Source organism: Abrus precatorius, unplaced genomic scaffold, assembly GCF_003935025.1.
Source record: "Abrus precatorius isolate BTA unplaced genomic scaffold, Abrus_2018 Scaffold5, whole genome shotgun sequence".
NCBI classification, from domain to species: domain Eukaryota; kingdom Viridiplantae; phylum Streptophyta; class Magnoliopsida; order Fabales; family Fabaceae; genus Abrus; species Abrus precatorius.
In genome coordinates, this window is record NW_020874395.1 from 15,594,319 (window position 1) to 15,618,666 (window position 24,348).

General features: G+C 28.6%; 2 protein-coding genes across 2 annotated transcripts; both read right to left on the bottom strand.

Annotated features, from left to right (window-relative positions):
* Positions 1-10: 10 nt before the first annotated feature.
* Positions 11-3,649, bottom strand: LOC113867496 (strigolactone esterase D14-like). The gene is made up of 2 exons (XM_027502860.1): positions 3,007-3,649; positions 11-675 (listed from the first exon to the last, which is right to left on the bottom strand). The coding sequence occupies exons 1-2, from the start codon at positions 3,417-3,419 to the stop codon at positions 231-233; spliced, it is 858 nt and encodes a 285-aa protein (XP_027358661.1). The 5' UTR covers positions 3,420-3,649; the 3' UTR covers positions 11-230.
* Positions 3,650-15,120: 11,471 nt separating this feature from the next.
* On the bottom strand, positions 15,121-23,862 carry LOC113867793 (fe-S cluster assembly factor HCF101, chloroplastic). Its single transcript, XM_027503275.1, has 15 exons — positions 23,735-23,862; positions 23,494-23,640; positions 22,220-22,362; positions 22,083-22,133; positions 21,724-21,879; positions 21,277-21,420; positions 21,052-21,194; positions 20,592-20,661; positions 20,313-20,408; positions 20,011-20,100; positions 19,818-19,871; positions 18,443-18,566; positions 17,534-17,658; positions 16,125-16,247; positions 15,121-15,564 (listed from the first exon to the last, which is right to left on the bottom strand). The coding sequence occupies exons 1-15, from the start codon at positions 23,805-23,807 to the stop codon at positions 15,493-15,495; spliced, it is 1,611 nt and encodes a 536-aa protein (XP_027359076.1). The 5' UTR covers positions 23,808-23,862; the 3' UTR covers positions 15,121-15,492.
* Positions 23,863-24,348: the final 486 nt, after the last annotated feature.

Here is a 24,348-nt window from a genome sequence, read left to right on the forward strand (position 1 = left end):
GAAATCTATCAAATGGATAAGATCATTGTCAACATAAAGTTGAAAAAATCAGGATTCACTGCCCCCACTTTACTTGGAGCGTGCACAAGAGAAGAGATACGAAAAGTACACTTGCACGAAACTAATCAACACTAATTCATCAATCTATATATTAAATCAGAAAGGGGTACAACTAAGGTGACAAAAAGGAATGAAATTGAGAATTACTACCCAAATAAGCTAAGGCACATCTAAATTTGAGTGAGGCCAAAGCCCAGAACACCCATAAGCACATTAACTAGTTGAAGGTGTGCAGTTAGCTGAGGAAAATGCCCTTTAGTGTCTACCATCTCCAATGTAGCTTTCCCTTTAATTTTCTTCTCCATGTAAAGAGCTGCACTATGTGGAACAACCATGTCACTAGAAGTCTGAATGATAGTGCATGGAGTTTCAACTTTCTCAAGTATATCTCTGTAGTCACTATTGAACACAATCTTGGCTAAGGGTGCTGGAACATCACCTCTCATTCTTTTCAAGCACTCTCTGAATTTGTTCACAGATGGCTCATCATTTGGATCCACTGCTAGTAAGGAGAAGGCAGAAACCCAGTTTTCAAAGTTGGACTCAATGTCCTTCAATAACTGCTCAATGTCTGAGCTTGTAAAGCCCCCCTCGTAGTCTTCTATATTAATATACCTGTATCATATGGCAAGAAGTTAGAGGCATAAATCTTAGTATTTTTTTTTCCTTTTTGAGAATTAAGATGGAAAAATAGTAAGATAGAGATCTTAGGTTGAGTTTGTATATATATATATATGGTTTTTTTTTTTTACATAGTTATTTAAAGAGAAATATTATTTTGTTTCTTTGTACAATAGAGAAAAAAAAGTTGGAAGTATTTTATAAAAATATTATATAAATAATATAACTCCTACTAAAAATCCTAAGATAAAGGTGTTTGCTTTGGTAGAATCATTCAAATGAAATTAAAAATAGGTTAAAAGTGAGTGATTTAATTAATATGCACAAATCTTAGTTTGGTGCAAGCCCATCCAGCAACAACTGATATCACAATAACTACAACCAATGCCTTAAAATTCAAAATCAACAAAAATATCTTGGAATGTAAGAATTATGGATTTAACTTTTTTTAAAATAAAAAAATATAAAGTGAAAAGTTATAAACACATGCATTATTAGTTTAAAATGAGTTGAGGCCCGTTTAGTCAAGGGGGAAAATGAACTTCTTACACATACATCTTTATTAAATTTAATAATTCAAAATTAACCTATCAAATTAATTATATTGAAATTTGAAACAACCAAACATTCAAGTTTATATATATATATATATATATATATATATATATATATAAAACTTTAATCTAAATCAACAGCAATCCAAGAATTATTAATTTGCTAATGGAATATGTGTTGATTTCTAAATGGAACTCTGACTTGGCCGGCTAAATGGTGGTTCAAATTTCGAAAGGAGCTAACAAGCAATCTTCCAAATCATACTTTATCAAAAGTATGTGCCGAGATAATTGAAGTCAGCAAAGTGGGAATGGAAAGTGAAGTTTTGTTTTCTTTTGTTAGTTAAGACTTAAGATTTTTTATGGATGAAAACATTGGGTGCATCAAACCCACCACGCTTAAAAAGGTTACCACAAAAATACAAATAAAAATTGGTCTCCCTCCCCCAATCCCGTTGAGACCACATGTTTTGGTTGGTTCATCTTTTTTTAAAAATTTTCTTTAACTCATTGATTCATTTCAATAGAGAAAAAAATATTGCTTATTTGGGATATGATGTATCCTTATCTTCTACACAGTCAAAAATTGCGAGTGGCCCAGTCTGTTAGGTGTGTTGCATGGTGGAATGGTGTTGATTACTTATTTGTTCCTTTTCCATTACAACTATATATTATATATTCCTAGTGACTGGGGTCCATGGCAGAATTTTGGGGATAAAAATTATTCCAATTTCTATAGGGAAATGCTCAAATAGAAAGTGTCAAAGTAAAAAAATAAAAAATTAACGTATAACCCAAGGCAAACTCAAACAATATATAGATGATGGGATCAGCGAGACAACTAATAAAATACCAGTGACAATGTGAGGAAAGGACAATACATGCATATTAGAGGGGGAAAATAAAAGAAATTGGTAAAATTGTAAGGCAATAGTAAGAGTATTAGTAAAGAAACAGAAAAAATAAAGCAATTTAAATTATTTAATAATATGTATTCAATATTTTTTGAGTTAATATTTTTAAAATACTTATTGGTACAATTAAAAAATAAAAATTATTAAAAAGTGTCTTAAAATTATCGGTTAATAAATAAATATTTTTTAATAAAAATCATGTGAAATATATATTAATAAAATAAAATAATATATTTTTACTTTTAATTTATTAATTAATGCTTGTTATTCTCCAAAAAGAAAGAAAGCATAAGATAGGAGGATGATATAAAAGAAAAGAACTCGAACTAATACAGTGCATGAGTTGGAATTAGCAATGAGTAACGCAATGGAGTTACTGCTTTTCAACAGCTGACTCAAGGATTTCCAGTTAGCCCAAAAATCAACTCAAGTTTTTAAATTTAAATTAAAAAAATAAAAGCACTAATCAATTTCTTATGCCTTATTTAGTTTAAAGAAGAAAAGAAGGAGAGTTTATTTGATTCACACGAGAAGATAAGAGAAAACAAATAATGTTACTATTTTATATTTATGATAGTCAAATGAAATTATCAAATTAAAAATAATTCTTCTATCTTTAGATCTTTGGGAAATCAGACTTGAGCAAGAAAACATATTATTCCTCTCATTTTTTTCCAAAATTTTAGGCCAAATAAGATATTGGTAAAAACCCTTTATCTCCTTTCATAGTTTCATTCTATTTTCCTCAAACTAAATACTAAATGAAGTATCCAAAAGCAACAATCATAATAAGCAAAGGATGTATTACAAGCTTTGAAGAAGAGAAAGAAACATGAGAGAAAAAAAGCAAAGAGTACCTTGGAGAAGCACAAACGAGAACAAGCCTCTTAAAGAGTTCAGGCCTTTGAATGGAGGCTAAGCAACCAATCATACCAGACATGGAATGGCCAACAAAGGTGACATCTTTGAGGTCCATCTGATCCAAAAGGGTCACCAACTCATCAGCATAAGCTTCCAAGGAAGAGTACTTCAAAGGGTCATAAAGGTTTGGATCATTCACAGCCCCAGAAAAGGGCCAATCAAACAGAACAACTCGGTAGTTTTCACTTTGAGCAAAGAAGGGAATGATCTTATACCATATTGATTGGTCTGTTCCATAGCCATGAGCAAAGACTATAGTTTCAGTGCCTAATCCTTGGCTTGTGGCATTCAAAGCACTTGGAAGCCACTTTTGTCCTAACAACATATTTGGGTTAACGTTGGGTTCCATAACAAGCAAAATTAATGGCACAAAACCACTGTGAGAAAGAGCTAACTACTGCAGAATGTGTGGCTTTTAATGTTGCCTTTTCCTTTGATCTGGCCCTTATTTATAGCCATACAACAAGAGAAATGTTTTTTTTTTTCCTTTGTCAAAAAAACATTGAAAGATTTTAGTGAGGATGCAATATTATGCAGCTCCAGTAGAATGCCATAACCTCAAATATTAGAAATTTGTTTTTCTAATATATTCTTTAAGGCAGTTTTTATAATTAGTAATTTTTAAAAAAATTTAAAATATTTATCTGATAAATTAATTACCTTTTAAAACTATATTGACTTTTTTAAAAAACAATCAATCATGTAAAAAAGTATATTAATAATAATTTTTATGTTTGAATTTCTTAACTAATGCCTTTAATATTTATATTTAAGAAATAAGAAAAAATCCACAATGTGTTTATAATTAAATATTGTCATGTTTGCATTAAACATTAATCTAATTTAAAAGGATTTTATGATAAGTTCAAATCTAACTCAAATGTAAGGTTTAATTGGAAATAAATCATCCTATATTGAAATTTTACAGAATTTACCGTGTGAATATTTTATATGTATTTCTCCGTTTATAATCATCAAATAAGTTGAAATCTAACACAAAAGTAAGCTTTTAACCAAAATAAATATTCTATCGTTTATATTGAAAATTTACATGAATTATTATATCCATTTATCTCTTTATAATATCATTAAATAGGCTGTGTTTTTTAAAAATTTATGAATATTTATATAAAACAAAGATAAAAGCAAATTTTCTTCATAATTAAGTCATTTAGAAATTTAATAGAGAAGATCTATTCTTGGTTCAATCTGAATATTTAAAAAAATCATGTCTAACTTTTTAAATTCTATTATGATTGCCTAGTTTTATGTTGTTTCGGTGTCAATTAACAGAAACACATACTGTATAATTAAATAATTGATTGAGGAAATGTTCTTACATAGTACCACCTTAATCTAGTAATAAACACGTAACAACAACAAAGACAAATTGAATGAAATTTATAATACTATATAATAAAAGATAAATACAATTTTAACCATTGAAATAGTACTGTGATAACTTGAGAATGAATTGCAGTGAAGCCACTTTATTTGTCCCATGCGGGGATTGAGAAAATGTAATATTAGCATCCAAAAATTGTGATCAATTAAATAAAACGCCCTCATTAAAAATCTGGCCTGTCATAATCTAAACCCGCACCAATCTTACATTTCCTTTAGATATATAATAAATATATTAAAAAAAAAACCATGATGTAACTATTATAGAATTATAAAAAAAATAACTTTAATTTTTTAAGATCTTTTTGCACTTTTTTTATAAGAATTTAATTAGAAATATTTTAAAATTATTATTATATCAACAAATTTAGTAATTTTTATGATAATCAATTTAAATTATATTTATTGTGTATTTTAATTAATTAATAATATAAATTTTATATTAAAAATGCATCAAAATTGATTTTTTTTAATTAAAAACCTTTTTAAATTTTTTGTAGCAGTCAATTTATCACCAAATTCTTGGATAGTTGGAATCATTTATTGGGTTTGACATTTATCAGGAATAGTGTTGGATATTGCTGCGGAGGTACTGATTGTATTAGGCTACCCACTGAAATAAGAAAATTCAAACTTTCATACCTTGTATTTTGATATTTTTTTTTTTCCTCAGAGTTCTTAATTACTAGTAGCTCACTGTTCAATTCTTAACTTTTATAGCACATACTTTTAAATAGAAGTGTAAAAGTAATTCAATTTTGCTTGCATCATGTGTATTCTTTCTTTCCACATAGCATATGTACATGTCCTATTAATTACTGTCTTAAGAGAAGTTATTTTGAACTAAATCATGCAACAATTATCTCATATATATTAAGCATATTAATTTTTTACTTTTCTTAAATATTATTGTTTAGTTAAATTTTGAATTTAGACATGAATCAATTTTAATTAAAAGAGACAACATATTTGAAAGTTAACATAGTGGGGTTCTTGCCAAACCTTTTGAATTTAAATATCATATTTTATGAGTGGTATGGTACAAGATAATCATGAAACCACAATATTAAAGTTATTACAGCATACTTCTACGAGCATATAAAAAGCTTAAGAATATATATATATATATATATATATATATATATATATATATATATGAATACCATACCTAACGTTTTATATTTAAAATCATCGTACATTGTGCATTAAAAAAATGATGAATAAAATAAGATAGATTACATGAAATCATAATATAAGATAATAAAATAGGCGATGATTGAGCATCACGTATGGTTGATTGGTTGGTGAGAAAAGAAAAGGAAAAAAGAAATGGTGGATGGGTGTGTCTATTAGAGAGAAAAGGCCCCATTTGTCGTGTTATGTTGATAGCGCCGTGACATTTGGTGGCAAGTGAATAAGTCCAATGCCAACCTTTTTCTGCCATTATTATTACCTTTTTTTTGCCTTTTAAATTTTAAGTACCCACTTTCTTCCTTTCTCAGTTAGGCAACTACACCCACATGCCCCCAATTATTCCAATTTTCACACTATGCTCATTATTTTTTTTAACATATATACTTTTAAAAAAAAAAAATTATGATTTTTTTCTTTTTATTCTACTTATTGCATGTTTAATTGATGCACTCTTTTTTTCCATTCAAGATTCATTAAAAAAAATTGTCAGTTTCTGATAAACAAAATTTGTTGTTAAAATTATCTCTTAGTATAACGTTTTCTATTAAATTTCAAATTATATTAAGAGTTGATACTAAAACTGGGGCAGAAGGAAGAAATAAAAGATTTTTTTCTCTTAAATCATAAATTGAAATTATTTATTTTACCTTACTATTCATTTTTCATGTTAAAAGAAAAAAATTTAAAAGAAGCAAACAACGTCAATACATGATTCACACCGTATTTTATAGAAAAAAAGTTAATCATACACTATTTTTGGGTGTACGAGGTAGATAGAAGAGAAAATAATACAAAAATATATTAAATAACATGATATAATAAAAAATAAAAAGTAAAGTAAAAATTATATAAATTACTGTATATATAAATGTAACTGTTATATGCTATACTAAGTAATTGAGTAATTTTCATTAAATTTCCTAAAGTTGGAAGTTGGCATTAACTAGAAATGTTATTTCTTTCATTTTTAAACTTTACATCCAAACTCCTTAATTAATTGGGAATGTGGAATTTTTTTATTTATCCCTTAGTTAAATAACGTGTGAGACCCAATTAAGAACAACCTGAAAACACGAACCTTTTTGCTTGGACTTTACGGTGGGTATCAATCTTTTTCAATCCGTTTGAGAAATATCTACAACTTTAGCTGGTCGAAAAGTTATTTATTTTGTTAATTAAAAATATTTTTTGAATAAAAAAATTATGTAATAAACTAATTGTAATTAATGTTTTAAAAATATTAGTTTTTAGTTATTAGTTGAAAGTTGTTTTTTATTTTGATATTTATTAATTTTGAATAATTTCTCCAATATTCATTTGATTTATAAAATCCTAATAACATATAGGCGGATATAATAAAATGAAACTGTTAATTTATTATGAAATGTTAGATGATATATGTTCTGACTATTATAGAGTATAACTTTTTTGGATTATAATTTTAATATTATGCTGTTTATTTTAATTATTTAAAATAAACAAAGGACGCAGTTAAAGTTATATTTTTTACACAGTTTACTTCATATTTACTTTTTGAATATTACAGTAGATAATACAGTATAAGTATTCGAGTCATGATAAATTTTCATTCTATTTACCTACTCTTTTCAGTTTTTTTTATAAAAAATAAATTTTTTTTATTTTTATTATAAAAAATAAATGATAAATTCAAGATATATTAATTATTACACGCTACAAATACATGGAAATGTCGGTGAACATTGGTGACAGCCACCAACATCATGGATATGACTCACACTAAGAGTGCGTAATCCTAGTCGGGTGTTGTCGTTTTAAGTTGAGTAGGATTTTATAAATCATAAAAAATTAAATATTTAATACAAATATATTTTCTAAGATTTAAATTTAAGATGGTGAGTTAAATTAGATAAATAATTTTAAATTTTTAATGAAATTAATGTATTAATATAAATTTTGTTAAATATAAATAAATACATATTGAATGGTGGTGTATTCGGTCCAATTAAGTTGTTTTACTTACAAACTAGTCTGATAAATTATTCCCAAGTCATTAGTCATTACAGGGTGTCATGCCTTTTTCTTTTTCTTATTCACTGAAAAGAAAAAAAGGAAAAAACAAAAAAAGCATTTCCTTTTTCTTAAGATTCTCATTTTATGTAAATACAGCAATCCATTTACAAGAATTTGCTGCACATCTGTCTAGTCCATATTTTTTGCTTCATGGAATATGCATCACCGACAATATTAACACACTCTATATTATCCTATTTCTTTCAATATATTATTGCATTTTTCATCAATCGCACGTTACACGCCAATTTTCATTTATTATATTGTTTTGAATAAACTTATGAAAAGAGATTCGTTACAATTTAAGTGAATTCGAATGCTAGTACTTAATCTTGAATTTTATAATAGAACTCATTTTCAGTTGGTTTGCTTGTTCTGTTCATTATTTCATTGATCAATTTTCGGTGATTTAGTTCTCAGTATTTGTATCATATAACTCCAGAAATTTACTTCATATATAACTTTTAAAATGATAAAGAAATCTATTTGAATATCTTATATATATCCAAACTGGAACGAAATAATAATAATAATAAATAAATAAAAAGACATAACAACAATTCAAAATAGAACGGACCACAATATGTAGAGTATTGAAAATACATGATAACTAACAGTACTTAATTTGTTTCTTGAAACATGAAAAACATGAAGAAAACACATTAAATACAGCTACATTAATTAGGTTCTTCAAACATGATTAATAGATGCGTGTTTACTGTTTATCTCATCTTGTGTCTTTACCAAAAATAAAAATAAAAATCTCATTTCTTGCAAAAGGAAGGTCACTTTCATTGGTATACATTCTTCACAGTTCAGAATCAAATTAATCTTTATCCCTGTATTTCATTGTTAAAAACGATTAATAAAAACAAATCGGTAAGCAATTTGTTATTATATGATATCTTTGTTGTTATTTATTTGTCAAAAAAAATTATTATTTATCTTTCTATGTAAGTTTAAGACAATATTATTTTTTTTCATATTAAATGTTTATATTTTTTGAGTAATTTAATAGTAAAAATAAGTTATAAATAAAGAGTAAATTAGTAAGTTTAACTATTATTTTTTATAAATAATTAAATTTATCGATCTACAAAATTTATTTGTTTTTCTTTGAATAGATAAATAGAAACAAATATAATATTAGATAAGAGAGTGATATATACAATACTTTAACTGATTGAGTATAAAATTTTTTAAATTTACATTAATATAAAAAATGTTTCCTTTATATAATTTTTCTGCTATTCATTGTTTTCTTTGTTAGTTTCTTCCCGTCTTGTTATTCTAAGGTTTAATTTGTCTAGTTAATTGATTTATTTGAAAAACATCATATAATTAAAAGAATGAAAATTATAAAGAATCAAATTAAAAACAGCACTTAGGCTGGGCATTATTATAAGGATGAATGCTGCCCAATACACTCTTTTTAATATATTAGTTATTAGTTAAAATTTATATTAAAAATAAGAAAAAATAAATATTAAATTAAAGATAAAAAAAAAATTAAACTCACATAATTTTTTAAATTTTTAATAAATTTTAATTAATAATTAAAAACATGTTAGAAACTTTTCTTTTAGTATTCGTCTGTTGTAATTCGAACAGGTTAATATAATTAACATAGCAGTGTAAAAGTCTATATCATTTATATGTATAAAAAGTTTTTTATTCAAGTCTTATTGTATGTAAATTTTGTCATGTCACCATCGGCTACGAATTATAAGTAGAAGTTAATCTTAAAAATACGACGTAGTCTAAAACCTTTAAAAAAATGGGTATTATTAAAATCATCAAGTGTCACATAGGAATATGTTTGCAAGTATATCTCTACCACCATGCATGGCTGAGCTCGGACATTTTAGGCATCAACTCCAACTAGCGACTCAACTCAAACCACACCATAGGATTCATGCACGAATAATAGTTCTCATGGTTTCACAAGATAAAGCAATTACATTTATGGAATCATACAATTGGAATAAACGTACGTGAGATAAAAAGCTAGCTAGGGTTGATGCTTTGCTTTTTTTATTCACGAAACTTAGCCTCACTCAATGTCATTGTGCATCGAAATATGATGAACAATCGTTGTTAAAATAGTTAAGATGATAGCAACTTTTCTCACCATTTTTTGTGGTGTGAGTGTATTCAGTTTTCTTTCTAGTAACGTGGAGCTTGGAGGGGGCATGATATGCTGTGTATAAAGTGCTGCAAAAAGTTAGAATTTTTTTTTTATCATTTACGTATAATAATTTTTTTTATCAACAAAGAAAAGGAAGTAAAGTTAAAAGATTCGCCTTTAAGAACTTTTCTTATCCAAATTGATCATTACATAACATTGTAAAATTCATACATTTTCTATTTCTTTTCTTATAACCAGCCTGGGATGATGAATATAACATGCTTTGCGATGTAAATTGTGTTGATAGGAAAAAATATAATTTTATTTGTTAAATATATTTTTTAAATTATAAAAGTAAGTAAGCATTTTACAAAATCCTTTTAAGCAAAAAGGTGCAGACATAAAGTGAAAAAATTAAAATCATTTTCTTGTGTCAAATCATTGTAGGATCAAAATATCAGCATCGAAACATATAAATCTTTGCAAGTTGAACCTCGGCATCGCCCCAAAGGAAATGCCATTAAACAGAAAGCGATTGATACCAAAAGTAAATAATAGACAGAAAAGGTTTGAAATAAGCTAAAGCTGCAAATATTGCAGAAAGAAAACATGCATGAAGCACAGTTAAGATCAATTTAACATCGTTAAACACGTCAAATGTAATGAACAGAAACGTATCTAACTAGTATTAATCATATAAAATTCAACTGTATCAGTCAATTCTATCACTAGGGGAACTTAATTCTGAAAAAATTTCAAGGAGGAGCCAAATTGAGTGGCAGAAAGGGTAATGACACACGGGTTCTAATGAAGAATGTCATAGTCAGACCATAATAAATAAAGCAACCGTTTAACGTCAAAAAAATGGTCATCACATAGATCGAGAATTGACCTGTGGGAGCAGAAAGTTAGATGAGAAATTAAAAGCTATAAAGGGGGGGAAAGGGTGTTCTTGCAATAGCGTGTGAAAATGCAAGCCCTCTATTGCTGAGCAGTAGAAATTAAACATAAAAGCATCACTATTGTCTTGGAAAAATCTTGTATTGGGTCCTGTTTTCATTAATTGGGCGGTTCCTAATACTGCTACCACAAATGTGACTCAACGAAGCATTTTTAATAGTCTTTTAATACGACGCTATCTTCTACTCTTTCCCTGAAATTATATCCACAACGTCGGAGTCATATGTGAAAGAGTATGTCCCATAAATGCCTATTATACTTAATAACATAATAACACATTTTATACTATTACTAAATTTATTGACAATTATAAAATTTATGTGAGTCTTATTTTTATATTTTTTTTAATTTTTAATAAATTTTAGTTAATAACGAAAAGTGTATTAAAAAAAAAGTGTGTTTGTTAACATTTCTGTTTACAATAATCTTCTTAAAGATAAAATTTATATTGACTTTTTTAAGTTTTTATTTTTATTTTATTTTAGTATTAAATATAAATATTTTAATAAAATAAATTTTAACTTTAATTAAAAGTTAATGTCAATTTTTTTAAATTATATCTTTATTTGTATGTTTCTAATATGTATTCAATATATACGTAATAAAAATTTTAAAATATATTTATTTTTATTAAAAATGATAATATTTAATATTGTTAATAAATTAAATTATGTTATTATTATATGTGTTTAAATACACATTACAAAAATATACATAATTTAAACAAAATTTAAAATTATTATTAAGCTTGTAGAGATTTTCTAGATCTTAATATTTTGAATATAAATTTGTACTCATTTATTTTTTTTAAAATTTATATTACCAAGTTATAACTATAATTTTTAATATATATACATGTTTTTGCTGATAAATAAATAAGTGTACATTAACTCTCATAATTATTAACATACACTCACTTTCTTTAAAAATAATATTCTTATAAATTATAATCTAATTTTTGTTATGATACACCCAAAGATATAATGTATTAAAAAAACTATATGTCAATCACAATTATAATAGCGATACTGTTGTAGATACTTTTCAAACATTAATATTATGGTCGCAATTCACAAACCTCAGTTTAAGACCTTGAGTTTAAACGTTAATTTTAAGCTTATTTATTGTTTAAATTTTATTAATAATAACGATATAGCTCTTTTATAAAATTCTTCTAAGTTCTCCTTTTAGCTTCTGAGAAGAGTACTGAAACAAGTCTTTTGCTTTTTTAACGAGAAAACTTTTCTGTAACTTTCTATTTCTTTATTTTTTAAAATAAAAAAGATACATACACAACTATTATACTTTTTTAGTTAAAGTTACTTTTTAAAAAAATGAAAAAAAAAAGAAGACTCTTTAATAGTTTTCTTAACTAATTCCTTTGAGTGATATGTAGCAGCATAACATGCAATAAAATGCATGTATTTCCAATATATAGAAAAAAAATATTAGTTAAAGAAACTTATATTAATTTTAAAATAACTAAATGTTTGATATATTTTATATATATCACATTTATGAAAATAAAAATTTTAAACAAATAATCACCATTATTGTACCAAACAAAATAATCATCATCAACATATTATATATAGAGAGAGAAAGGAAGGTAGGGAAAGAGAGATAAATTTTTATTTATTTTCAATGTAAAAATTACACTGTCAACATATTAAGATATATGATTGATATAGTCTTTTATATTATCAATACATTTTAATATATGACCGTAACAATATGCCTTTTTTTTTCTAATATCTAATTCCTAAGAATGTAGTTTTGAATTAAGTTAAATACAAAGTAGTTTTGGCTCTTTACTAAGAGATAGAGTCTAAAACTAAAATCGCATATTTTTATTGAAATATTTAAAAACTATAAATAATAAAATTTAATTATTAAGGACTAGAACCACATTTATTTGTTAAGTTAAAAATTAAAAATAATAAAAAATTAGAAACTAATTTTAAAAAATAATGTACTTTTAAGAATTAAAAATATATTTAATCAAAAATTTACATTCTACAAAAACTAGTATGAGTAATCTACTTTTATGGTAATCCCATTTAGTAATTCATAAAAGTCTTGTGAATCAATTTTCTTACCCAAAATCATGATTTAGGTTGTGTTTGCCCATTTATTTTGGGTTTATCTTTTTGATATAAAAACGATAAGTCAAGGAAAATAAAAATATAAAAACTAATTTTTAATGAAGAAAATTTATGACAAAAAGAAACTTTTCAAAATAATTTTAGGAGTTTTCTCTTTTTAGTATTAAATTTCAAGATTTTAGAACACGATATTCAAACAACTTTTAACCTAAAAAAAAAAATTAAACTAAAAAATATATATAAAACCACCAAGTGGGTTTTAAATTAAAACTCAAAAGACAAGCATATTAAAGCACATATATTATATGCTAAGAGCATAAAATTTTATATAATTATACAGGGAGAGTTCTCGTCATGAGATTTAATATGATACATCACTTTTTCTAATATACTTTTATCTAAATATCGTCCAAAAATGAAATTAAATATAATGCATAATTCAATCTTTAGAAAAAAGGTGAAAATTACAAAAAATAAAATAAAATTAGAGAGTGGAATGAAGCACAACAAAATGACACTAAAAATTCACCTATGGGCATAAACTAGGTCAACCTCTTCATGCTCTAAGAACGTGATTAGACATGGTCAAATATTCTTCTCCTTCAACCTACATGCAATTAGGAAACGTGTTCCACCATGGGAGGAACTTTCAAGCTTGTTTCATACTATTTAATTAAAACTAATTCTAAACTCATTTATGCACAAAAGCCTCACAATTATTATGCTTTTCATGCTATTTATAGTTTACGAAAATTTTCTAGAAATGCATTTGTGAACAATACACGTTCTTTGAGAATTCTCATGTAAAACAAAATCGAATTTGATGTTATTGATTGAGAGCTTTGTTTTTTTAGATTAACATGAACAACATGCAGGGAAGTCAAATATCAATTGAAGGTATACTATCTATATTAAAAACCAAATTATGAACCCTAAAATGACATAGGATTCAATTTTATCCTCACACAACGCGCCATAAAACATAATTCATGTGTCTTTAGATTCACAATGTTATGCTCTAGAAAAACTCTGTGGTCTTGGATTTAAATTTCTTGAATAGGATTTTATTAGAATATTATAAATTCAAGAACAAAAAAGACATGAAATTCGATTCCGAAACATGCAATCATGTCCAAGAATTACTAAATTATACATCAAAGTTTTCACTATAAATTAGATTATCAATTTTAAACATATTTACTGAAGATTACAAATCTTAAAGAATAATTATATTAATGTAGGAAAATCCATTTCAATTCACACAATCACACTTCATGTCCACAACTCTCAATAAAGTAATTTACAAAAGGGTCCTACCCAAAACATATTAATCATAGTATCCTCTTGGCATGTGACTATGGTAGGTTAGGAGTGTCAATTTAAGAAAGTAGGCCCAGACCAGGACATTATAGGCTAGGCCAAATGTTGGTCAACCTGTAATAAAGACTCTGTTAAATTAGAGAATTGTTTTTTACACCATATTTTTATCATTTTTTTATTTTAATTTTAGAATGAATTAAATATACTTCTAAAAATTTAATTCTTAAATACATTAAACTTTCTTTTAAGTTTAATCCTAAAAGATGGTGTGCTTAATGCATTCTAAAATTAAATTTTCAAAAATGATAAAAAAAAAGGAGTGTGGTTAATTAAAAAAAAAAAGGGTTATGTGAAAAGTTGACGGGTAATTTATTGGTCTAGTGCCGGTTTGACTTAAAGTATAAAATTAAATTTGATGAAATTAATTTTAAATTGACAACATGATTGAAATATGTACCTAAATTAACTTGAACCATATATTTTTATTGAAACGTGTATTTTATATTAGAAGTGGAAAAATTAACTTTCTAACTGGAAAACAAACAAGCTCTAGTCTAACAATATGAAGGCCATGGGCTATTCAAACTAGCTCGTTGGCTCATACTTTCGTTCTTTAATTATATAATTCTAGTTTAGAAAATATTGATTTTAAAGAATTCATTTAATTAGCCTGTATTAAAATTATTTTACTTAAAAAATTAAAATTAATTACTTAAACTGATGAACTTCTTCTATAAAATAGTACTTAGGCAAAATTAGAAAAAAAAACTTAATAATTATAACTAATTATGGTAAATTCGGGCTAGAATTGGCCATGTTAGGCTAATTGAACTGATTATTTTGTTGGCCCAACCACATATTTTGTAGTGTGATTCGCTTGCATGTGAAGTTGTGTTTTAACATATATCATCAATTCACATATGTGAAATGTTGAGTTAACATTGGAATCGATATTTGCAAAATGAAACCCACAAATCATTAGATAAAATTACTATTAGCTGGGGAAAAAAAATTAGTTCTATGGTACTAGGCCAGTAGATGAAAAGACAAATGTTAAAATTACCCATTGTTTTACTTTGAGGAGTTCAATGAAACTCAAGGCCAACCTATAACTAACTGAATGCTCTATCAACCCTACCAATATCCCTACTTGTTGAAGGAGAATCGAAAGACTATTGAGGCTATCATATATGCATGATTTTGCTATTCCCAACAAATACATCAATACAATTCATCTGATGTTTTCATTAGCCAACATATCATGCTTGTACAGTTGGTTGAAAAACATCCACTAGCCGTTCCATTGTCTGCAGCTGATCATAAGGAGCAATCTGCATCATATAGCATAAGACAGTATTAACTACATAACACAATTGCTTAACAAAAAACAACTAGTTCCCGTTTCTCACTAATACTGATTGCATTTACCAATATGCTTGAGTCAATCAGCTGAGATATTGACCCAGTTTGGGTAAACTTCAAGAAAAGTTCTTATAGAAAAGTAATCAATATAAAAAACAAACAAAACTTTTGTCATACGTCAGAAAAGTAAAACGAGCGAGCTTCTTAAAAATTCTCAAAAAATAGAGAAAAATAAATTATTTCTAATATATGAGAATTTTTTTTTTCTGACACTTTAAAGTTTACCTAAACTTGACCATTGTCATAATTGCCGAAATGTGATGACTATTACTATTAATGGTACAGCATTAACATTTCAACACCATATAGTTCGGTCAAACACATGTTAATGTTTTAAGCCTATTTTCCTTTACATAAAGCCCAATTCAAGCCTTATTTGCAGTCAAGAACTATTGATATGTTGATAATTTAAAATTAAAATTTAAAGCTTTCTTTTTCCTGGGATTATCACATCTGACGTATATATTACCTGATTAAATCCATCAGGCCAAGTAATTGAAACTGCATAATTTCCCATTGGTCGAATTTCTTCAGGTTCAATATCTTCAGGAACATCACCGTATTGCAATTTCTGCTCCCCCGTCCATTCATCCTGTATTGAAATAAAATTAGCTACTGATGAGATGGATAACTAAATTGAGTATGACAACATGCAAAAGATCAATGCATATATGAATAAAAATAAATCAAACATATTAGCATTTACCAGTCAAGGTGCAATTTTTCTTCTGGGAAAGCAACATTTTTTTTCTTTTATTGGCTTTATGTTATGTCAAAGGTATTCGAAGTTTCTGTTATGGACTTTTCACATATTTCAACTTCCATCCCAAAGTTTCCTTTTACTTTTTCAATTCAAAACATACATTAGAGAACAGAGTTTAGGAATTCAAGTTTTCTCTGTCATTAATGGATTGTTTGGATGCTATGGAAATAGGATTGGGAAAGAAATAGTGTGTTAAATTAAAACTTCCATTGTTTGGACTATCCATGGAAAGGGGGGGAATTTTTTTGGGGGCCCCACCACAAAAATAAGGGAAATGAATAGTGAGGGGGGAGGGGAGGAGAAACCGGCAGGGTTTTTTTAAAAAAAATATATAATTTTTTTATTAAGAAAATTTTAAATTTTAAAAAATTAAATTTTTTTAACCCAATTTAATTTTTTATGAATATTTTTAATAAAACGAAATTATTTCTTTTTACACTCTTTATTACTCATCCAAACACGTCACAATAATTTTTTATCATTTCCTTTCCTCTTATCTCAACTTATCCAAATATCTAATATTTTTCACTTTATTTCTGCTCTTCTTATTTCTTTTTCTTCTATTTCTTTCTTCTCTATTTCACCTTGCATCCAATCAGACACTAAGAGACTTTGAATTTAAGGTTACTGAATTGCAGACAAAAGTGCCAAATTGAAGTGTCAAAATAATATATTAGCATAAAACAATGTACTGACACAGTTTGCTATTTATGTAGTATATGAACAATGAACAGTTTACATATGACACCTGAGCTTGTTGCTATGCCTAAAATCTAATTTTCCTTTTGTTTTCGTCTTTCTTCTCTACTTTCCACGACTTAGGGGACAATCACTTCAGGAATCTCTGGTCTACTTCCTATTCCTGCCTAGTTGTTTGAGATATTTTGTTTTAACAATTTACAACTTTCTAACGGAGCAATGTTTGAAAAGTTACAAGTTATTGCAGCCACAATATTTGCTTTGGTAACAAATAGTTTCAGCAGTATTCATATATTTTATCATCCTCATGTATATTTATGTTAACAGAATACAAGTTAGGCAACGTTAATTTTAAACTATTATTTAACTTTGAATAATTTTGAAAATAAAATATATCTCTTAATTATCCCACATACCACACTCTGGGCTGAGCGATCATTCCGTCTCACTGTTGCAGGATGCAGAAAGAATTCTTCCTCTGAATCTGGTACTTTCACTTTGATTGCCTTGATTGATTTGTCATAGGTGACAGCTGTTGAGACTGAATTGAAGAGTATTTATCAATGGAAAAAAAAAAATAATGAATAATTTCAGAATATTATTTCTTTATTACAATTGTACTAAAGTGATTTTACATTATATACTTATGCTCATATGAACTAGCCTAAAATATAGCTCCATTACTGGAAGCAAAACTGTACTAATAAAAGGAAATGAAGCAACAAATCTGAAGAAAGTGGAAATAATCTGTCCTAAAACAGTAAAATTTACAATAATACTCCAAAGACTTCCATGAGTCTTATTTTACTTTTATAATCTGGTCCAACTGCCAGTTGGAAGACTCAAATGGTATTTTCTTAAAGAAGGTGTTTGTGTGTATCTATCTGCCTGGGAAGTTTTAATGCCCAATAAAATACATTAGGTATTACATATGTGGAAGTTCCTACATTGGTAAGAGTGTGCATCAACTTGATTGGTCAGGGTTGAAGAACAACTCAAACTTAACCATACAACATTTTACATTTCCTAATTCAAATCCATCCAAAGTAAGACTCACAAATTGATAAACCCAAACCATATAGAACAGGATTAAGGTTGGTTTACAGGGTTAGTCAGTCCTTTGCATGGACCTTCTTCAATTACCGCCATTAATATTGCATACTTCTCAAGTTTAATGTATGCATTGAACACAAATTGATCAGTGGTCAACAGATTAAAATCTAACATGTCACAGACACGTGAAGAACTAGCTTCAGTAGCTTGTTATTAATTGATTTGATAAGAGGCATTTTCTTCTCAAACATCATCAAGCATAAACAGAATACCTTGTTGGCGTATTTTGGCACATTGCTGAACAACACATACTCCTAGATTTTGGAATATCTTGGAAACTTCACCTTGAGGATCAGCCACCACTTCAGGTGTTCCACTGTCTCCAGAAGCAGAGAGCTGTGACAATTATTCACATAAACTTGGCTTGTTCTCAAATTTTAGTTTGCATTTAGCAACACAGCAAGAACATTAAGGGCTTGGGAAAACCTTTAAAGAACTAAACAAACACATTGTGTACCGTACAATTAATGTGTCACCAAGCAATACTCCTATTAAATTTACAAGTCAGCAAGCACAAGGGCACCTATTTTTGGTGATTTACTTACTACTGTCAAAACATATCAAACACAATGCCTTCAAACTGCAAGATGAGTATCAAATTTTATAATCTTCCTCTCTTCTGCATGTAATTTGAACACAGCTTATATGAGGATTGGATATGCCAAATAAAAAAAAAGTTAACGTTTTAACTCTTGGGCTTAGTTAGAAAGGATATTATGATGAGAATAAATACATCCAATACATTTTCTGTACTGAGAGGAGATGATGACTGTCACACTTCAGCCTACAAGGAGTATTACAAGAAGCAGCAGTGGACAATGTGGACACCCTGTAAATGGTCAGACCACATGTTCCTCTACCAATCACTATAGAGCAACTTCGAAAAATGTTATCAATGGCGGATAACAGGTCATACCAGACAGCCAAAAAAATGTCATAAAATTATGGTTATGGCAGATACGATGGCAGGATATGATGGAAGTATGGTGAACATAAAAAAATATATAAAAAAATAATACGGGTCATAAGAAATGAAGTAAATAAATTAATACAACTTTTTCAAAGCATAATTCAATATAAAATAAAAAATCATCAAATATCAAGTTAACAAAACAAAAGAAGTTTCAAATAATAAAAACATAATGCATTTTGGGTAAAAACATAACGCCCAACCCAACCCATTTTTCCTGCAGATAAATGCCATTTCTGCCATGGCGCCGCCACCCACAACTCATTAAAAACCACCATACTCATTGAAACTACTCTTGTTGTAAAATAGCTGTAGAGTTAAGTAGAAAGGAACTCTTATGAAGGAAGAAAGTGGATATAAAAAATGATCTTTGTGTAGGAAGATCAGCTGAAGGACTTTGTATTCTCTTCAAAGTCAATTTTGTCGTGAAATGCTTATGCTAATCCCATTTTAATCACCCTAGCATTATTGGGGGTTGGAAATGGTGTAGTATTGTCTTCTGCTCATCTAATTCATTAAACTGTGCAAAATAGGGATACACTTCGCAAGTAGTATAAAAAGATGTGCAAGCAGAGCAGAAAAGTTTAAAGTATACAAGATGTTAAAATGAGACATACAGTTGGCCTAATAGGGAGATCAAATAGATGCGGTATTCCAAACTGCTGAACAACCTGCAAAATATGATCAAACCATCAAACATGTGCCACAGAAAGTGCATAATTGTTTTGAGTATCATAAACATGTCTGCATTTTCTTCCTTATATATGATTAAGCATATAAAAAGTTAACAATCAGAGATGTTATCCGTGCCTGAGAACCTGAACCTCTACCAAATGGGTAATATCGTTTTCCATCAGCATCAAAATGACACATGTTCTCCACAACAGCAACACAAGGCACCTTATACATCAACAGACAAAAAATACACATAAGCATCAAAACTAAATAGTACCAAATATGCATGATTCAAATTATGACAAACAAATACTTTGGCAAACTGATTATATATATATATATATAAAACTGAAGGATAAAAAAGTTTAATATGGTAACAAGTATGATATAAAAACAACAAAATGGAATTATTATGTCTTCAAACTGTAAAAAAGCACCTTAAGTTTTGAAAACATCCGAACTCCTTTCGCAACATCAATGAACGACAGCTTTTGAGGAGTGGTAACAATTACAGCAGCAGTTAATGGGACTATCTAAAGAAATATATAACCAAAGTCAAAGTGAATGAGAATTGACAACTGAGCCAGACTTCAGCCCAAAGGTGATCAGGCTGGCACAAATTCATCTAACTGTTAGTGCAATATAAATGTGATGTGAAACAAGCTAAAGGAATAACAAGCATGAAATGGTACAATATGAGTCCACAAGTCCAGAACCTGGCATAAAGTGAGCTGTATATCTCCAGTTCCAGGAGGCATGTCAATAATGAGGTAATCCAGCTCGCCCCTACATTGTGTAGAACAAATCAAGACCATGTATCAAGCACCCATTTATAATCAATCTAAATTTTTGGAGAGGACTAATAGTGAAGATTACTATATGAGCATAGTTTATTTAACTCCAATACATACTATGGGGTGGACCAATACAACAACAACCAAGCCTTATCTCACTAGGTAAGATCGGCTATATAGATTATACAACGCTATTGAACTCGGTCAAAAATTAAATATAGGGTGCACCAATGAACTTGAATAATATAATAATATTGGAATTATACAATAAATACAATGTAAAATCCATAAAAAGACATGGTTTATTAAGCCAATATAGCAAGTAGTTTTTTCCCCATTCCCTGCTTAGTAACTCTTTTTAATGCTTTTCAGAAATGTGTACCACTCAGTAGTTGTCAGAAGTTGATTAATGACTCCAGAAACCATGGGGCCACGCATTATTGCACGTCCTTGTCCAGCAAATCCAAAAGATACCAACTTCACTCCCAAGAATTCAGTTGGAATTATGGTCCTCTTCTCTGCATTCTGCAGCAAGACCCTCAACAATTGTGTTTGCAGCACTTCAATCAACTAAATATTATAAATCAATTGGTTTATTATATGTTACCATTACTAACAGTCGATTTTCAGGAGAGACCATAGTAGGTAAGCTTGGACCATAAACATCAGCATCAAATATACCAACTCTAGCACCCATGTCAGCCAATGTGTAAGCAAGGTTTACTGCTACAGTTGATTTTCCCACACCCCCCTGCAAAGTTTGACATAAAAGGCACTCATGACATGAAATGCAAATCACGGTAAATAGATTGGCTCATAATTCTGACCAAGAAAAAATTTTAACTTCAACCCATAGTTGAAAAATAAAGGTTTTATTTAACTCATTTAGATACCACAAAGTCTCTAATCAACAGTACTAAGGGACAAATTTGAGGAAAAGTTATTGCAAGAAACCCACCCACCCACCCACCCCCAAAATAAAAAAAATTAAGGAAAATAACTTAATATAACAAGACCAGCATATGATGAAGAAAAATCTCTCAAAAAAATCAACCTTGCAACTGGACACAGCCACAATATTTGAAATTGTCTGTAGACCTGCTGGAAGTTGCTCAGCATATATAGGTCTTGCTGGCTGTGCAGACATTGTGACTTTTACATTCTTGACCCAAGGGAGCATTGCCACCACTTCATTTGCCTTCTGCTCAAACTGTCATGCATATAGATTCATTCACACTCAAACATCAGATTTAAGGATGGGAAAACAGGACACAATCAAGTAATAAACATTTCTTTCTTTAGAATGGAAAATGGATGCAATAATTTATTTATGTAATGTATTTACAGAATGAAAAGTCTACCACTCTAACCTACATCAGCTATAGCTCAAACAATGGCAATTGTGTCATTTACCACGTCCTTGATTGGACATGCTGGTGTAGTGAGCTCTAACCGAAACGATACCTGAGATTTAAAGAAAAAAACTTTGGGTAAGAACATTATCATTTATATGTGTGTTGCAAAAAGTTTTAGGCCTGTTCTTTTAAGACCTCTCCTTGAGCTTCATCAATCTGCAGATCCTTCACAAATCCACATGTAACAATATCAGTTCCAAAGTCTGGATCAATAATCTGAGACAAAGCTTTCAACACATCATCCTCAGCTGTTCCAGTTGATACTGAAGAATCACCAACTGCATATATGAAAATCCACAAAATTAAGGCAAGAAGCAACTACAAGTATTCCATTAATAGATAATTTCTCGGTCATCTGGTGGCTGAACAACTTAAGGCTCATTAGCCATCATTTGTAGCCAAATACATGAGTAGGCTGGGAAAAACTTATTGAATGTATATTCTTTACAATTCTATCCTACTGACAATTGCAACACACATCTCTAAAAATCTTCATTTGATATGCAATCCCACTTGTTTCAACCTTCTAAGCATTCAAAAGACTAAAGCACTTGCTGCATGCATGTGAGCATAAACTGCTGGAGCAGTCCATGAAAAGAATTCTTCTGAAATTCAATTGAAAACGTTTAATCCATGTCCCAGATCACAGCCATAATTTTTTGAAATTTATCCAAATGAAAGATATGAAAATTGAAAAGCTTATTTACACACACAAAAGTCCTTGTCAAGTGTCAACCAATATATCAAGAATTCCTGGAAAGACAATTTAGGATGGATTTTCATAAACATTTGATTTTATTTATTCATTCATCATTATTTTATGAGGTATAGATTGCCTCACCAGCCAAATCTTCCACTGAAAGAGGCATATACATTGAACTCCTAACCTAACCCCCAACTTCTAAGAACAGTGTAAATATCCATTTCACAAACAAAATAAAATCCACAACATGACATATTAACATTGACATGGATTCATAATCGTGTTTAACAACAATACTATAGCTCTGCTCATTTATTGCTAAAAAAAATACTAAGAATAGGTTTATTGCTAAAAAACAACTATGCGAATCTATAGTCATCCATTCAAACCAAAAATGGAAGAAGTTCTGCTCATTTATCATATCAATCCTGCTAGGATATGATGACAAGTTAACCAAACTTTTGTGAGCTAAAGGTTGATCAAGCATTGGATTTACACATATCCCAAAATCCCAGAAACTAGGAAATTGAATTTTTTTACTCTCTCTAAAACAGTTCCATTAACTAAACATGCAGCCACAATGATATTCATAATGCCCATAACCTCGTTTGCAAAACTTAAAGCAAATTCCAAAACTTTTACATACACTTGAGGTCAATGACTAGAATGAAGCATGTTTCATGCACAGAAAAGGAATCAAATTTACCTTCAACCGAAGCAGCTCTGGCAGCACTAGAACTGAAGATGACCCTTTTATGGAGGGTCCATGATAAACGTTGGTCCCTTTGAGACTGAAGAGAAAAGTGAACAACAAACAAAGGAGAAGACCTTACAGTCACACAAGAAATTGAACCTGCAAGAACAAGCAAAAAAAAGAGAGGAAGAATTGTGATGAGGAAGTGAAATGAAAGGGTGGAGTATGTAGATGTAGAGAATGAGTGCCATACCCAATTTGAAGTGTGGTGCTTTAGAGCTATGGATAGAAAGGTGTGGTGAAGATGGAGCATGAAGAATTTGCATTGTCTCTGTGTCTCAGAGAAAGAGAGGCTGAGATCAGTGACAGTTTGTGAGCCTCATCTTTCAGTTGCTACTTTATAGTTATTATTATTATTATTATTATTATTATTTTACAATTTCAATTCGTTTTCTCAGCCAAAATAATTTTTATAAAATAATGAATTCTTTTTTCAATGCTCATATAATCCGCAATCCATGTATATTCAAATTAATATGTACGTGGTATTATATATTACTATTTTTATTTTTTATATGCAAATATTAAAAAAAATATGTTTGAAATATAAAAAAATATTCGAAAATATCTACTCCTGATGATAAATGAAATTTTCTTACTAAAATTAATGAAAATATAAGTGAATCCGCCAACCCACGGACCAACATAAGTTGGATGTGGTATGTGGATTGGCAGACCAACCTGAAAGCATATTGTTCCGTCGCAAACTAACCCAAAAATGAAAACCAAATAGAAATTCTTTCTTGACAAAAAAAAAAAAAAACAATAGAAATTCTTTAATATATATATTGCATAGAAATTTAAATG